The sequence below is a fragment of the Helicoverpa armigera genome, chromosome 21, assembly GCF_030705265.1.
Source record: "Helicoverpa armigera isolate CAAS_96S chromosome 21, ASM3070526v1, whole genome shotgun sequence".
NCBI classification, from domain to species: domain Eukaryota; kingdom Metazoa; phylum Arthropoda; class Insecta; order Lepidoptera; family Noctuidae; genus Helicoverpa; species Helicoverpa armigera.
This window is the reverse complement of record NC_087140.1, coordinates 5,689,411-5,706,149: the sequence shown is the minus strand read 5'-3', so window position 1 is coordinate 5,706,149 and position 16,739 is coordinate 5,689,411. Positions and strand designations below refer to the sequence as shown.

The 16,739-nt window shown below is 37.5% G+C and overlaps 4 protein-coding genes across 5 annotated transcripts; 3 read left to right on the top strand and 1 right to left on the bottom strand.

Annotated features, from left to right (window-relative positions):
- The first annotated feature begins 67 nt into the window (after positions 1-67).
- Positions 68-5,511, top strand: LOC110377150 (uncharacterized). Of its 2 annotated transcripts, none has more exons than XM_064040192.1 (8): positions 68-249; positions 324-385; positions 782-1,010; positions 3,154-3,377; positions 3,715-3,951; positions 4,088-4,240; positions 4,707-4,891; positions 5,133-5,511. In XM_064040192.1, the coding sequence occupies exons 1-8, from the start codon at positions 198-200 to the stop codon at positions 5,278-5,280; spliced, it is 1,290 nt and encodes a 429-aa protein (XP_063896262.1). In that variant the 5' UTR covers positions 68-197; the 3' UTR covers positions 5,281-5,511. The 2 variants fall into 2 exon arrangements, with proteins under 2 accessions (XP_063896262.1, XP_063896263.1); XM_064040193.1 differs by having other exon boundaries at positions 4,719-4,891; positions 5,133-5,508.
- LOC110377156 (glutathione S-transferase 1) lies at positions 1,599-2,377 on the top strand. Its single transcript, XM_021335859.3, has one exon. The coding sequence runs from the start codon at positions 1,692-1,694 to the stop codon at positions 2,337-2,339; it is 648 nt and encodes a 215-aa protein (XP_021191534.3). The 5' UTR covers positions 1,599-1,691; the 3' UTR covers positions 2,340-2,377.
- Positions 5,512-5,790: 279 nt separating the features above from the next.
- On the top strand, positions 5,791-11,202 carry LOC110377133 (uncharacterized). The gene is made up of 9 exons (XM_049849141.2): positions 5,791-6,123; positions 6,277-6,338; positions 6,684-6,912; positions 7,310-7,506; positions 7,761-7,961; positions 8,244-8,402; positions 10,029-10,201; positions 10,428-10,523; positions 11,025-11,202. The coding sequence occupies exons 5-9, from the start codon at positions 7,797-7,799 to the stop codon at positions 11,095-11,097; spliced, it is 666 nt and encodes a 221-aa protein (XP_049705098.2). The 5' UTR covers positions 5,791-6,123; positions 6,277-6,338; positions 6,684-6,912; positions 7,310-7,506; positions 7,761-7,796; the 3' UTR covers positions 11,098-11,202.
- Positions 11,203-11,556: 354 nt separating this feature from the next.
- LOC110377159 (uncharacterized) lies at positions 11,557-16,668 on the bottom strand. The gene is made up of 9 exons (XM_021335863.3): positions 16,262-16,668; positions 15,928-15,983; positions 15,453-15,681; positions 15,067-15,275; positions 14,774-14,986; positions 14,297-14,389; positions 13,950-14,122; positions 12,001-13,854; positions 11,557-11,808 (listed from the first exon to the last, which is right to left on the bottom strand). Exons 1-9 carry the CDS (start codon positions 16,305-16,307, stop codon positions 11,724-11,726), a joined length of 2,958 nt encoding a protein of 985 aa, XP_021191538.3. The 5' UTR covers positions 16,308-16,668; the 3' UTR covers positions 11,557-11,723.
- Between the last annotated feature and the right edge of the window lie 71 nt (positions 16,669-16,739).

Below are 16,739 nucleotides of genomic sequence, written 5' to 3'. Positions count from 1 at the left end.
CAGTATAACACGCTTGGCTGCAATTTTTTGATTACTGAAATGACATTCAGTTTTCTACTTATTTCATTGTTTCAGAATTGTGTCCATTGATTCGGAAATAACATTTTTTTCTCCAATAAATGTAAATTATGTATATAAAATCTGATTGCAAATAAGGTGCTAATAAGCGCTCATAAAATTAAATACCAATTAAATAAATGTGCAATGTCAGTCAAGCATCTTTACGTATTTATACTTATATTTATAAATGTTAAGTATCTATTACGATTGTTTTAAATTCCGTACGTTAATGTCATTGAATAACATTAATTTGAACATTACAGTCAGTGTGTGCCAACGCAGAATAGTAAAAGGTACTCGCACACATGCGCAGAAGAGGTACATGGTAAGAAAGTTTTATAATAAGTAGAGTACTCCATTATTCTCATCAAGTAGCTTGACTGCAAAACATCCAACATTTTTGGTTATCTGCTAAAGTCGACTTTCATACGAACTTCAGGGCAGTAAGTTGAGGCTATGACAAAAATATTTGGGCAAAACAATTCGTGGTACAAAAATATGTATCTCCTTCAGCAAGGCTTACTGACGCCGATATCCTGGATCCTGAATTGATGCTTATATTATAAAGCAGAGTTTGTTCAAACGGATCCCAAAAACAGTGTTAGAAAGTACATTTACTGACGTAAATCCGTTTGCTGGGAGTTCCAAAAGAACGGCCGGCAGGTTTTCCCATTTTAACCACTTCTTTACACCAAAAATGGCTGAATTATTCCTTTTACAGGTGTACCTAGTAAAAGCTAGATCCTCAACGGAAACGAACGACAATTTTCTCTGCGGTGGTACATTAGTCACCACCTCTCAAATACTGACTTCAGCTGCGTGTATCATACGCCTGGATAACTTATACGCTATAGCTGGATATAGGAAATATGTCAATGGCATGGATCTCGAAAATGATAACTGTACGAAGCATAAGAAAGAAAGGATTGTTAAGATTCGGGTGCCAAGAGGTGAGTTTTACATTTTAAATTAGCCTATACTGTCCCACTGCTGGGCAAAGGCCTCCCCCGTAGCATTCCATCTTTCTCTATCGGTCGATGTTTGTGGCCAGTCCTTGAGGAAGCTGTCTCAGTCTTCTGTCCAGCGTTTCCTTGGTCTTCCTCTCGGTCGCCTTCCATCATCAGGGATCCATTTTATGGTGATGTAGGCCCACTTGTCCAGGCGCATTCGGCAGGGATGAGTTATGTATTATGATATTGGTTTATTGTCGATGGCATTTGCGTTGTCCATCCGTCGTAAAAGTGTGGCTTCTTCTAATAATTTTCTTTCTTTTATTTATTTTTTAACCAATAGTTACCTAATGCACCAGAATAAATGAATGCCAATGAATTAGTAACAGTACGCGGTAGGAATTCTGAATATTCCGATTAGATAGGTACCTAAGTACAGTAGGTAATTCAGTGCGTTTGCAAACCGAACGTAGTAACAATTCGTAAACAGAGTTGCACTCAAAATGCCAGTCATGTGGCGTCATTTGCATCCCGACCAATAGGCAACTAGTACTGACACTATGACGATTTAGAAACTCATTATAGATATCTCTAAAGTATCAGATATCACTGCGATAAGTGAACGCTAGTGGTATCGTGCAAATCAGTAAATACAAACTCGCAGTAGACGCAAGTCGCATCATGTCGATAATAATCCACAAAACTGATATCAGCCCACCGGCCCGCGCAACTTTGATAGTTGCCGACTTACTCGGCCTCAAAATCGAGACCAGAGAAATCAATTTGCCAACGAGAGAACAATTCAAACCGGATTATGTGGCAAAGAACCCGCTACACACAGTACCATTATTAGAAGACGGTGACTTTATTCTACCGGACAGCCATGCCATCATGACGTACCTGGTCTCCAAGTATGGGAGTGAACAACAGACTTTGTACCCTAAAGATGTGAGAACAAGAGCTATAGTCGACCAGCGCTTATACTTCGATGCTTCGATACTCTTTCCGAGACTTCGAGCAGTTATTTACAGTGTTGTGAAGTTCAGAGCTCCGGGACCCAATGAGGTTCAGATTGCGGATATTGTGGAATGCTATGAAGTGACGGAGAAGTACCTTGAAGGGAAGACTTATATTGCAGGGGAAGGGTTTACTTTGGCCGATATTTCGTGTGTGGCGACAATATCTGCGTTGGACTGCATTGTTGCTGTTGACAAAAAGTATGCGAAACTCCATGCTTGGTGGGAACTTCTGCAGAAGGAAGATTGGTATCAGAAGATCAATGAACCCGGATTGAGACAGTTTGATCGTTTTATCAAACAGTTTATTTAAAATGTTAAATAATTAAACCTATTTAGTAATAGTAAAAACCTGAGTATCGTTATGTGGTACATGAGATGCATCTATTTGTTAAATATAAGCTGAAACAAAACTTGTACGTACATTTTTATTTTTTAGTTAGTTACATCCCTATCTTACATAGATTCCCATCAGCAATCTGTACTTATGATTAACATTCCGCTTTTTTTATCAAAGGCGTTTAAACGTTAACAAACGACATATTTTTGGTGATTGTCCCAAAAGTAATATTTTCATACTTAGACCCAACCCCATGTGAATCAGTTACAATACTCGTATAAATGGGGCACCCACACGTCTAACCCACGCTTGAAGTACCTACTCCATTGATAAATAAACATTATGTAGGTAAGTGCTTAGAATAGAGTGCTTCTTATCTTAAAATGCAAGTAAATACTTATTATAATGGAACAATGTTGTGCTACTAATTATCATAGATAACATTGTTTAATTTGCAATCGCTCTAATAGAAGCATCAATGTATGCAAACCACGATATTTAACGTACTTATGTATTTGATGTCAATGAACTTATGGACGTAAAATCCGAAGGGATGACTTAGAAGTTAATAATGACTTCAAAAATGAGAATGATGTTCATTCGTTGTTTTCGAGACATCGAATTCTAAAGCGACGTAAAACTTATACTACTAACTTTCCAATGATCCTGCCAAATTGTTGTAAAGGGATTTTTCTGGACCTAATTATCCGGCAGGTTTACTTTTATTTTTCACGCACGACAATGAAGAATAAGACTTAACCAATCCACGTCATTCTTCAACTCGCAGGTCATTTGTCACATCTTCGCGAATATGCCAACACCAGCCGGTGGATGGCCCTAGATATCGGCGTGGCTACCGTTGAGAAACCGTACGATTTTCAAGACGTAACCTTCAAGATATACTGCTCATATATACCAGCTGCCATTCAAATTAATTATGATACAAATCTGGATAAGAAAATTGGGACTAATGTTGTCGCTTTGGGATGGGGACGCGATCGAGGTTCGAGGGTAAGTACGCTGAAGCGGGATTATAGTTTGGTTACCGTAGTCCTTTGTACTCAAAGGGTGAAGAAGGAACATGGGTTTTAGTCGGTAAGAGACAGGCAGGAGGACATTTGATGATCCACCAAAAAAGGGTGTAAAAACGTGCACATAACATGCCATGTGTATTTATAAGCCGCCGTAGGTCTAAGTTTCCCTCAGCATCCAATAATACAATGACACACCTGATAGGTGATTGAGCAAGCGTGGTGCTCAATTCTTCTCCGTGTGAGAGGGGACCTGTGCCCAGCAGTGGGACGATAAAAAAAAGGCTGTAACAGTAAGGATACAATTTTATTCTCAGATTCGCGATCTAGTCGACCGCAACTCCGAAACTCTTAAGGAAGTGTCTATAGTGATACAAAAGAAAGACGATTGCATAAAGAAATTCAGAGGGAACGGCTTGGCAGTACTGATAGAGAAGTTCATGCTATGCACCCACGGCACAGGGATTTTAGACGGCGAGGGGAATGTCATCAACGAACTGGATAAGGCCATTTACAATGCTTGCGCGGACGGACAAAGACCTGGCCACGATCAGGTCAGTTCACTTCAATTCTAGAATTTTCTTTCTTTAACTACTTAAGTAGGTAGGTCATTTCATTGCCAACCTTTCCTAAATATTCGTGGCATGCACGTTTGAACACTGGCTTTTTCATAAGAATTATAAATTTTAGTGTAAGGATTTCGACGATAAGGTCTACGCAAATAGACGCATACGAAGACCGAGTGTTAAACAAAACGAGACCGGCGACATAAACCATTTGGATCGAAAAATAAATGGAAGCAATGTAAAGCATGTATTCTCTAGAAGACAAGGAATTTGTCAGGTATTAGATAATTTAATTTTAAAACAGTTGTTCTAATTGTTCTCCCATATTTAACAAATATGGGAAGCTTAAGCCGAAAATCGATCTCAGTGGCGTGCACTTGGAGAGGCCTTTGCCCAGCAGTGGACTGCGATAGGCTGATGATGATGATGATGATTTAACAAAAAGTTTAACAATGCCAGTCCATCTTTAGGTTCTATTCCTTAGCTACAATACCCGTGTAGGTACCCGCCGTTCTAACCACCTCCAGAGAGAACTAAATTCCCATACCGGAAAAAAAGTAGCCCAAATCCTTTCTCAGGCCCTAGCATATTAAAATAATTCGTTTAAGTCGATTCAGTAGTTGTGGCATGAAAGTCCTGCAGACGCGCAGAGACTGACTGACTTTCGCATTAACAATATCAGTGAGGATAGGTATAAAAAGAGTACGTAAGTGCAAAATTCTCATTTTAATGTTTCAATGGAGTTTATTTTCCAGAACGACCATGGAGGTCCATTGGTCACGTGGGTTGGTACTACAGAATTAGTTATAGGAGTCGCAGTTAACGGTCTTTATGATGTAGAGTACAACTGCGTTGGGCCCTACATATTTGTCAGCACGTCTGCCGCTGGTCTCATATTGAAGTGCTTGTTATCTGACAATGTTGCCACGTGAGTATTCTAGTTTAAAGTTCTTTTTACCCGGTTTTCCAAAGAGACTCTCGATTCAGGTGTTTGTATGTTTTCTTTCTGAGTGACTAAACTTATGGTAAAGCTGTACGTAACTAGATTCATTACACACCATTGTAAGTTCAAAACATCTTAATCAACCGAATGGCCTATTATAACATTAAATTAACACTATAATAAGAATTATTGATTCTTCCGAGTTTCAAGGAAATTATATTTTCAGAGGTAAAAGTTGTACCCACGAAACGACGGGTGGCTTTGACATTTTCGAAAATGTTACACGTGGATATGGCGACGAAGCTTTGTTAAGAGCTCAAGAACTAACATCAGATTATGATTATTCTTCTGTCCCACAAGTTGTTACTTTATAATATGTTTTTATTTAATCACATTTTCTTTCCTTTTTATCTCCTAGAATTAGGTTTTTAGATCCCACCTAATTATTCTTTATGTTAAAACCCTAAAACAAATTTGGTATCGGTAAAGACCACTGTGGCACTGGCAGTTTTAAAAATAGCGAGTTGTAGGGCTGATAAAATGACCGGGTCGGCAGAACCTGAATCCTACTACCTATATTAGGTAGGTACTTTTGGATGAAATAGCACGAAACTGGTTAAGGAAAACAGCAAAAATATTATTAATAATATTCATTTATTTGCTTAACAATAAGGTGGTTATAGAAATGTTGAGGAAATTCTTTACATTATAGTAGACTACCGAGCCGGCTTCACACGGCGCACACTATTTCTCCACTATTTAATGGAGGTTATAAGACAATATGTAAACCTTAAGCCTCAATCAATCTAGAGGTATAAATTATTATACTTCTATTTTTATTATATATCTAGGTATATATATTAATCTATTTAAAAAACTGCATCATAATCCGTTGGGTTTTAGTCAGTAAGTCTGACACTCCCTCATCGCTGCTAACCCACTGCGGAAGGGGTCATTTGATGATTTTTGACGTCGTTAAAAAAAAGAGAGAGAGAATGAGATAGGCAGAACACACTACCACGGTTCCAAGTCTACAATAATAATAATTGATATTCGTATGTAATCAAATTTTTCTTCGCCTGAATGCATTTGTAAATTGAATTCGAAAAACTTTTTTTTATTTATCTTACACGACTGTGTAGTGTAATAGTTACTTTAACCCAGTCATGTTGTACAAGTCTCTTATTTATTCATTAATGTGGTTAATTAGCTTTAAAGTTAAGTATGCATTGTGTGAATTTAATATTTTTGATCCATGGTTACTTTTTTCAATATATTATCTTAGCTTTATAAGAATTGCTGGCATATATATATATATATGCAGAATAGATGAAATTATGATTTTAAATAAGTTTCTTATTGTAAAACAGTTTGTCTGTTCGAGCGAAGAATAACTAACGGACAAGTTGAAAGCAAAGGGAAGAGGTATGTGGTAAGTATTTTCTAACCCTAGTGTTTAAAACAGAAAGTTTGACCAAAAAAACTATGGATTGTTTAAAAGAGGATTATGTGAGATGCAGTCAAATGGATATATATGAAGATGAAATGAGAGCCCAAATAAATTGGGGATAAGAGAATGATGACGATGAAAATGAAATAATAATAATTCATGTCTTATTAATTACTAAGAGGAGATGAATAAGATGGGAGTGGATGTTAGTATGACGTCTGGCAAAGAGGTATGGAAGAAGTATACTTACATATTGCGCCGACCCCAAATGACTAGAGAACAGGGCAGGAAAAAGAATAGCTTAGTTCCTGCACACTCAAATTGCAGGTGTACCTTCTAAATTCACCATATTCAGAATACCAGCCAGAAGCCTGGCTCTGTGGTGGAGTTCTTATTTCAACAACCAAAGTTTTGACATCAGCGGCATGCCTTACCGAAGTCAGTCATATTTATGTGATAGCTGGCTATAAGAAATACGTCAGTGGTATCAGTATACAAGACAATGATTGCACACGGTTTAAGAAGAATAAGATTATCAGGATTATTATTCCTAAAGGTCAGTAAGTTACTTAGGTAGTTCTTGGCAATGCATTGCGTTACGTCACGGAGTTAACTTTGTCATCGTTTTTTGGCACTCAATGTAGTACTCAGAAATTGTTGAGAAGTAAGTGCATTGTAAGTATCAAGTGGCCTGAGCCACACACTTCAGTACTAATCCTGTAAAAAGTTTTAGTTGCCTAACTTACATACTTTGATAGTAACTCTAAAGAACACCCATAAAGAAAATAGAGAAACAGAGGAACAACAATAAATAACATAAGTTTATTTAAATAATTCTAAGAATTTCGAAGGACGCCAAATAGAAGAGCAGAGGAAAACTACTGAACAGTATTATGTTGTCCGAGACATTAAAAAAATCCAGTGCAATTCTAAGCATCAAAATTCTATTGCAGCATTTAAATCAGAAACGTGGATAAAATTCGACATAGGCGTTGGTGTTGTCGAAAAACCGTACGACTTTCTCGATATAACGTATCGTTCGATATGTTCGTACGAACCAGAAGCTGTAGCGATAAATTACGATGTCAATCTGGAGGTCCCTAATACTGCTGCTGTGGCATTTGGTTGGGGAGGGTCGAGAGCTCGCGAGGTAAGAACCGTATCAAAAAGAAATAGACAGAAAAGCAATACTTATAGTTGTTAAGACCGAATTAATTTCGTCAGTTATATGGAAAACAATATTAGCTACATACTGTGACACAAACTTATTTTGAACTTATTTGCTCCCTGCATCATTTTTTATGATAACACTTTTTTCCCTATCATGATACTGTTTCCGGAAATCTATTTACTAGGAAGTTTTCTTTGCTATGCTAATAGAACTAAAAGGAAAAAAAATTACAGCCCGGCGTAGATGGTGACCTAAACTCAAACTACTTGATGTCAGCTCAAACACTTATAACGCACAAAGAAGTATGCCAAAAGCTGTTCCCAGATAGTGTGGATTATTACTTCCTTTGTACTACAGCGTCAACTGCATCCGAAGACATTTTTTCTAACGTTAAATGTAACCAGACTGATTCCAATGGCAGTCTTCCTAAAGAGGTAAGTCTTGGCATTCGTTGATAGTCAGTAAGACGAATAATAAAGTCTAACAACCAATCGATTCAAGGAGTTGTCTTGCAACAAGAGGTTGATAGGCAGTTACTCCATGTCAAACACTGATAATCAGATCAGCTGCATACGGTTAGACTGGTAGCTGACTCCAACTTAGTAGCAGAAGGGTTTGGTGGGTTAGAAAGATGATACGAGACAACTTTCCTATCTGAAACGTTGTTTTTATGTTTAACGTAATGCCAATAACTGCCAAACAGGATTCCGTTTCAGTGCTTGGATCCTGTCGAAGTAAACATCAGTAGAAAATCTCTATCTGACAGTAATTACACTACTACTACGACGATGGACGAGAAAAATGTAACGCTTGGTGATTTTAATAGAACGAGCAGAAAACAAGGGGATGAGAATATCTATGGCGGGATTTGTCAGGTAAGTGTATTATTTGTACTAGAAAGGAGGCCTTTGCCTCATATACCTACGCGTTTTTGTATCACAGCGTTAACTTTCACCTGATCGCCACCACGTTCATTTCTGCGTTACACACTAGAGCAAAAGCGTTCTCCAGGTTCGTTAATACGTTGACCATTTTTTTATGGGATATCATCGAATGACTCCTCCCGCTGAGGGTTAGCAGCGTGAGGGAGTGTCAGACACTTACTCATCATGTTCGTTCATAGATCTTTATGTACCAGGTCCGCGGTAACTTTTTCGAACAACGCAGCTAATAAATTGACCTTGAATAGACATTACTTCTCTTTCCAAATAGCTTTAAGCTGCGTGCCAGATTTAAGTATATTCGCAAGATTTAGGCTCAGAAGAGACCGCTATAGTACCCGGGTACTTAATACAGGTAATATGAACCCACCCAAAACAAAAATGTGAAAGACTGCCAAGTTCGATAATATGGGAATGCTTCGCCTATAAAAGAAGTGAGATCTGAATAAGTACCAAGTTCCATACACATACCCCAGTTAAAAATAGTTACTTTTTAATGATGTTACTTGGCAAGTTTTCACACACCTTGTTATAAACCTACTAAACGCAATGAATCAAGTATTTAATTTTCTTTTAAAACTTGCCAAGTAACATCATTAAAAAGTAACTATTTTTAACTGAGGTATGTGTATGGAACTTGGTACTTATTCAGATCTCACTTCTTTTATAGGCGAAGCATTCCCATATTATCGAACTTGGCAGTCTTTCACATTTTTGTTTTGGGTGGGATTTCATTTATTTTTGTAAGGTTGTTTAATTTTTTTCTTATGATGAAGTTAGTTAAAGAAATGTCTCATTTATACTATCTTTCAGATTTTTTAATATGCACTATGTTTCTTACAAAGAAATGAACTAGATTAACTAAATGGACTAGATTTACCAACTGACTGACATGACATGTTATCATATATTATGTTCGTGGGTCAAAGTTACACATTCGTTATTTTCGAAAGTGATTCACACTTGGCCGTTTTCAGATTTTTATTTTACTTTGACTAAATACAAACTTTTGTAACGAATTTCAGATCGGTACGACCATTCGAAGATATATTATATAAATATAGATAAATTTAGTTCGTTTTAGTTCCTTAGAGGTATAAATTTACACCTTCATTATTTTGAAACCGACTCACACTTGGCCATTTTCAGATTTTTCCCTTTACCTTGACATAAAAACCTACCTCCATGCCAAATTTCAAGTCAATACGACCATTGGAAGTGGTCTAGGTTTTTGATGAGTGAGTCAGTCAGTCAGTGAGTGTATAGTAAAAATAGCGATTTTCTGACGTCAATATCTCAAGACCTACAATAGGTATATTAATGAAATTTTGTATTTTAGATAAGTGAGGGGGTCTCAACAGATACTAAAAATTTGATATGCGTAAATAAAATAGATTTTGAGTTACAGGGGGGTCGAATTTGGCCCGAAATGGTTCGTGTAATATAACCCACGGCAGGTGTGTCGCTTTTTTTGCTCGAACTTGGCGGACACACTGCCGTGTGTCTAGACCATTTTGATAAAACTGGAAACACAGTCAAGTATCACATGTTTATTTTCAGAATGACCACGGTGGACCTTTAATAGCATTCTCAGGTGACAAAGAGGTGGTTATAGGAATTGCGTTGAATAGCGTTTACGATGAAGAATATCAATGCAAAGGCCCCTTCTTATATCTGAGCACAGCTCATTCTAAAGTACTCATTAAATGTTTGCTTGCTTCTGTCGATGAAACGTAAGTAATCTGGACTTAATATTGAAAGATGAAGAATTTGTTCCTTTGGTTGAATGAGCCTTTCAAGAAGTAATGGTCTGATTTGGAATAATTCAGTCTAAGATGGCCCAATTTTCGATTGAAGTGGAATGTTTTAGGCTGCTTTTTATCTAGGATATGTCTCATTGCTATCATTCATTATTAATGAAAACAGTAACTTCTTTACGTAGTATCCTTTCCGTTGCAGACGTAAGGTATGTGAATCAATGAATTACGCGGTAGATGAACGAATTATTAAGTGGCCAGATGTCAAAAGTAAAGTACCAAAGGAATGTGAAGATGGGTAAGCATTTGACTTGACAATTGTGACCTATGTATGTATATCTCATTTCTGGCGAACTTACTTTAGATAATAATTTCTCTTATAGTTATCGGCACGAATCTTGAGCTCTGACCTACATCTGCGCAGAAGTGATTTATTAGCAAAGAACCAATCCCGGGTGACGGCTATGACGCGATGCACTGCAGGCCAATCACCGCTTTAGCCCGCCCCCGCGCCTCACTTCATACCACAAAAGGGACCTAATAAATTACTTCTGCGGAGGTGAAGGTCAGAGCTCAAGATTCGTGCCGATAACTATAGTATAATAACGCAAGGTAACCGGACTTTTTTTCTTTAAAATCCGAAAGTAAGTTGTTTTTTTGGCGAGATTTGACCAAACAAAGCTCTTGTCACATCTTTTACAAACTGTGGGAGTCTACTCGAAGCTAGAAATGTCTTCACGCAATTGGAATTATTTCTGGATGAAGATCTATCTCAGTATCATTGTATTTTATTTTACAGGGGATGTCAGGCTGTGCGGATCCGACCACAAGTGAGATTATTAGACTTGATAGATGATGCTATAGAACAGTGAACACCATTTAATATTTATTTATTGAGCTTGAAAAATACGAAAATATTATTGTTTCAATTAGATTCGTTAATTAGATACATTATATTTCATCATCATCATCATTTATAAAACGTTTTTTTTAATGAAAGTCTTGTTGTTTCATTTTATTTTCCATGGATTTTTATTAACGACTTCTAAGAGAATGATGATGATTTTGTCCTCCTAGCCGATTATCGGCTACGGCGGCTGTTCTCATGTAAGGAGATCAGCCAGCTGCGCAGGACATATTATAGTGCACAAGCATTTGCGCAGTCACAGGTGCACTCACTATTCCTTCTCTCTCATAGTCCGATGGAACGGCAATCCTTCAAGACCAGAAAGAGATCAGGCGCAGGACACACAAAAGTTGACGTTCAAACTCATTTCTCTTCGTTGACGTTCACCTCATCAATATTGAAATAAAAAAATCCAGTGGGTCATTGTAATTATTTAATTTTATACAAAAATTAACAATGTGAAATCATCTTTCAGATACGTTAGTATATTATTTACAAATCAACTGTTACATTTTGAAAGGATTCCGTCCGTACCTAACCATATATGAAACTACTACTAGGAGCACTATTTTCAAACGAGTTCTTATATTTTTAAATATCCTTCCTTCTTTGGTTATTATAAGTTATGTAATCTGGGTATTCCAAAGGCATTTGGGGTCGAACCTTGACTTCACCGCTGTAAAATTTTAAAGATAAATACTATTTAATATATGGGTATAAGATATACATATACATAAATAATATACATATAAGAATAGCTTAGCAAAGTTTCGTATCTATTTTCCTTACTGTGAAGGAGTTCCTTTCAACCGACAGTAAAAGTGGAAAATGAATAATATTAATTGTAACTCTGTTGAACAGTACTTACCGGTCTTCGGCTGCTTGAGGCACGTTACTATTTCGATCATATTGTTGTTCGGGTTGTTTGTTTTGAAATGATTGTTGGTCAACCGCGGGTTGATTCAATGTGGGCGGATCAAACTGAGGTATATTAAGTGGGAGCTGACCAATCTGTGGTTCATTAAACGAAGGCTGACCATACTGGGGTCGATCAGACGAGGGCTGACCAAACTGTCTTTCGGGTTGACTAGCCGAGGGCTGCTCCATCGTAGGCTGATTAAAGTCTTCTTGATACGTTGGCTGATCAGCATTTTTCATGCCAAATGATTGCTCTCCTTTCGGCTCCCTTTCTGCGTCTTGAGACCCATCATCATGAAGAGTTTTGTACATTTCCTCAAAGGTTTGCTCGGTTACTGGTGCATTTTCAGAGAATGATGACGATCCTCCCGCATGAAGTTGTGAATACATTTGCTCGAAAGTTTGTGAATTATCCTGAGAGGGATCTTGTTCCATACGCATGTCGCTTCCCTGCTGCTGGTAACGAAGAAAACTGCGAGATTGACTCGGATCGGTTGTTGTCGGAGTTTCCTGCATTTGCAGCTGGCCAAATGGTTCCACGTGTTGTTGTTCTCCGGGCTGCACATGCGTTTGGTCAAAAGGCCGTCCAGAATCAACTTGATGCACATTCGGCTGTCCGTAGGGTTCCACAGGTGCGGGCTTGAATGGTTCTTGCTTCTTGTAAGAAGAATCGGAACTCGGGTGTTTATACGGTTCCACTGGTGAGGCTTTGAATGGTTCATCCACTGGAATTTTAAACGGATCGAGTTCATCAGGTTGGTTTTCTGATATGATAGATAGTGGGTTATACGTGTCAGATGCAGCAGATTGTTTAAAAGGTTCTATGTCAGGGTTATTGAACGGTGATTGAATAGGTGGGTCCTGAAATGAATTTTTTGTTTGACTGAAAGGTTCTATTTTTGGTTCTGATTCTGCTTGTGGTTGTTTAAATTGCGTTTGTGGCTGATTACCATGGCTATACAAATCCCTTTGTGCTTGCTTGTATGCGTCCATTTCTGGTTTAATATTTCCATTTCCTAGCGCTGGTTTAAATGAAGCCGTCTGTTGTTGATTATATGAATCGACTTGTGGTGGTTGCTGTGCATCTGGTTGATTGTAAAAATCTTGAGGTGGGTTAAAAGAGGACTGGCTTTGGTATTGTGGTTGATTATTTAAATCTACCGGAGGTTGATTTTGTGTTTCCATCGGAGATTGATTATATGAGTCCATCGATGGCGGATTAAACGAATCCATTGGTTGTGTATTAAAAGGATCAGCTGGTTGTTGATTAAAGGATTCCATTTGTGGTTGATTGAATGATTGTGATTGGCCATAAGGGTCATTTTGTTGAGCATACGTGTCCACTTTAGGTGGATTGTAGGGTGCAATTTGTTGATTATAAGCATCAGCTGGTGGTTGATTGAAGGACCCCACTTGTGCTTGATTATATGGGTCCGCTACCGGTTGATTTTGCAGATCAGTTGGTGATTGCTGCATTTGTCCTTGTTGATTTCCATATTGTGCGCTTGGCGCTTCTTGTCCTTGGTCTTGATTAATGTAGAATGAGTCTGCCGGCTTTTGGTCATTTTGGTTATATACCGGCTCTCGTAGCTGGCTTGGGTTTCCTTGATCTCCATTCTTAACCAGGTCTTTAGTAGGCCGCACTTGCAAAGGTTGTTCCTCATTTCGTTTTCTTAGAAATAAAGAGCCTTTTGGTTTGGTTAGTAACGTTGATAAATTAAATGCTACATCTTCGGGCCACTTCATAACTATGTCCACGACTTGATACTTTTGGTCTTCTGTTTTTTCATTGCAGGTATTCCGTCTAAAACACATTGAATCATTAACAACTTCTTCTATAAAGCATTTTGATAGAGATTTACTGTATGAGAAAGGAAATATATATCAATTGTTACTTACCTCATTTCGTTTTGCTCTAATAAGCATTTTATTATGGTCTCTGTTTCTGCCGTACTAACGTACATGCGGGGACCAGTGCAGTGAAAGCCTGCCTTAGCCACGCCATTCAATGCGACTCCTAATATGACCTCTTGTGTACCAATCCATGAAATAAGTGGTCCACCATGATCATACTAAAAAATATATTATACATAGCACACATTAATATTTAACGCGTTTAAATTAATACTACAAAATAAATTTGAAATAAAGAACAAAAATTTTAAGAAATATTTAAACTTTAATTGCATCTTTTATGATTAGGTACTGAAATAATAAATAATAGTAAGGGTCTATTCTGCTTTTACCTGACACGATTTTACAGTTGACCTTCTTGAAATAATCTCTCTTAGGCTGGTTGAGTTGATGTCCAATCTCCTAAACTTAAAATCATCGAAGCACTGGAATTACAAAATGAAAACAAATGATTTACAGGACTACTAACATTGCTGTGAAAATTTTAACAAATCATACCTTAGTGTGGATGAGGTGTTAACTGTTGTATCTCATCCGTTAAAATTTATCGTAACGCCACTATAAAAGTGACAGTACAAAAGTAACTATTAGTAGCAGAAGCCGGTATCAGACCGACTGCAAACTTTGATAGGAATCAAGATCTTCGTAAAAAAGAATTTCCGGCCATCGGGTCAACTGTCGAATAACCGACTCTTTAGTCTGTAATGTGCTGGAGCGCTAAATGTTTCAAATCTATGCCGTTGTTCAACTAAAAGAGAACGCCAATCAACGATTCTAAGTGCAGAAATAGGATTATTTATGTAACTTACTATGGGATCACTACTGTCGGGAGGACAGTCATCTGAAACAGAAACTGCTGTGGTCCCTAAACCATCTTCTGCTTCCTGTCCTTCGCCTGATGCACACAACATATATTTTTCTATAAGCTCCATAGATTCGGGACTGGATAAAAGATTTGAACACATCCTTTTCTCTATTATAGTCGTGTTTGCTTCTTGCAGAAATATGTCTTTCGATGACTCCTTGAGATAAGTGTAAATAGAAATTAAAACCTACGAACAGTATTCCAGAAGACATTAAAAAATAAATCCCTCACGCTTACATCTTGCTTCCCTCCCCAGCCAAGTGCCACGGCTTGATTTGTTTCTAACATATTATTTTTTTCAAAGTTAATTATAATACTCTGAGGTACATAGGAGCAATACATTCGGTAAGACATGTCGGAGAACCTATACGGTTCCTGAACATGCGCGATTCCAATGTCTATGCTGATCCAATCAGGTTGTTTCGCAGTAGCATCTATAGTATATTCTGCAAAGAAAATATATTGCATAGTGATATTATCCATGTACTTGTATTTTCTTACTTTGAATCCTGAATTTTCTGTCTAAATTAATTGCTAAATATCTTATTGTTAATGCCTCATGCTGACAGATGGCTTCCGTGGTATAGCCTAAAAATAAGAAAATTTTCAATTTTCAATAATACCTTTTGGAACGGAAATCTTGACGACCTTCTTCTTATAACGGCTTGTGCAATTATCTTTATCGATATCTACACCATGTACGTATTTCTTATAGCCGGCTATAGCATATATTTTCTGCATCTCGGTCAGACAAGATGCTGCCGTCAGAATTTGCGTAGGCGTCACGATTGCCCCGGCGCAAATCCATGATTTGTCATCTATTTTTGTATACGGAGATTTGACAAAATACACCTGTAAAAATGATTATGTTGTGATATAAATAAATCTGATAGAAGTAAAATTGCTGTGTAGTGCAGGTTTTCTTAACTTGGTGAGGTTATCAAACTAATTAAGATGCTATAGAACTTACATATTATAACACCGAAAGGTTGCATGGAGGAAAAGGGGAACGAAATATACTTAATTGAATTGAAACTCAAAGCATTAAAGAAAAATTTCACATCGTCTAAGAACCTCTATTAAGTTGGAAACTCTTACCAGGTAATTCTTTCCAGCCACACTTTCATGGCCCGTTCTTTGTTGACAAAAAGACACTAAAGAAATAAACCGTTCCATTTTATTATTACTGTTACTGTTACAGCCTTTTTATGTCCCACTGCTGGGCACAGACCTGCTCTCACACGGAGAAGGATTGAGTGTTAATCACCAAGCTTGCTCAATGCGGGTTGGTGATTTCAGCTTTAATAGTCCAGGTTTCCTCAAGATGTTTTCCTTCACCTTTTTATCAGCCAGCCTGTGCCCAGCAGTGGGACGATAAAAAGGCTGTAACAGTAAGACCAGACAATCCAAACACTAAACGTTAGATACTAACACTTGAAAACTGCTATCCAAATCAATATGTAAAAACACTTCAGCATCGTAGAGACATTGATTCATTTTTCCATTAAATTTATTTGCAAGCTCAATTTCGAGAGAGCGATCAACCGTTGAATTGATTTAACAAATAAAATACTCGATTGCAAATACATATCACATACTCATACAAAACTTTTCTTTCATAGTTTTATGCTCTTTTGATTGCAATTCAAATAATTACAATAAACTTTTGGGATATATTTTTTGTTACCTATAATGTGGTTGACTCAATTTTTTAAACAGAAGAGGACGACCACAATCCTTCCATCGTTTATCGATACTAATATTATAAATCTGAAGTTTGTTTGCTTGAACGCGCTTAGGAACTACAGGTCCAATGTGAAAAAATATTTTAGTGTGAGGTAGCCCATTTACTGAGGAAGGTTCATCATCCTCCGAGCCTTTTTCCCAACTACGTTGGGGTCGGCTTCTGA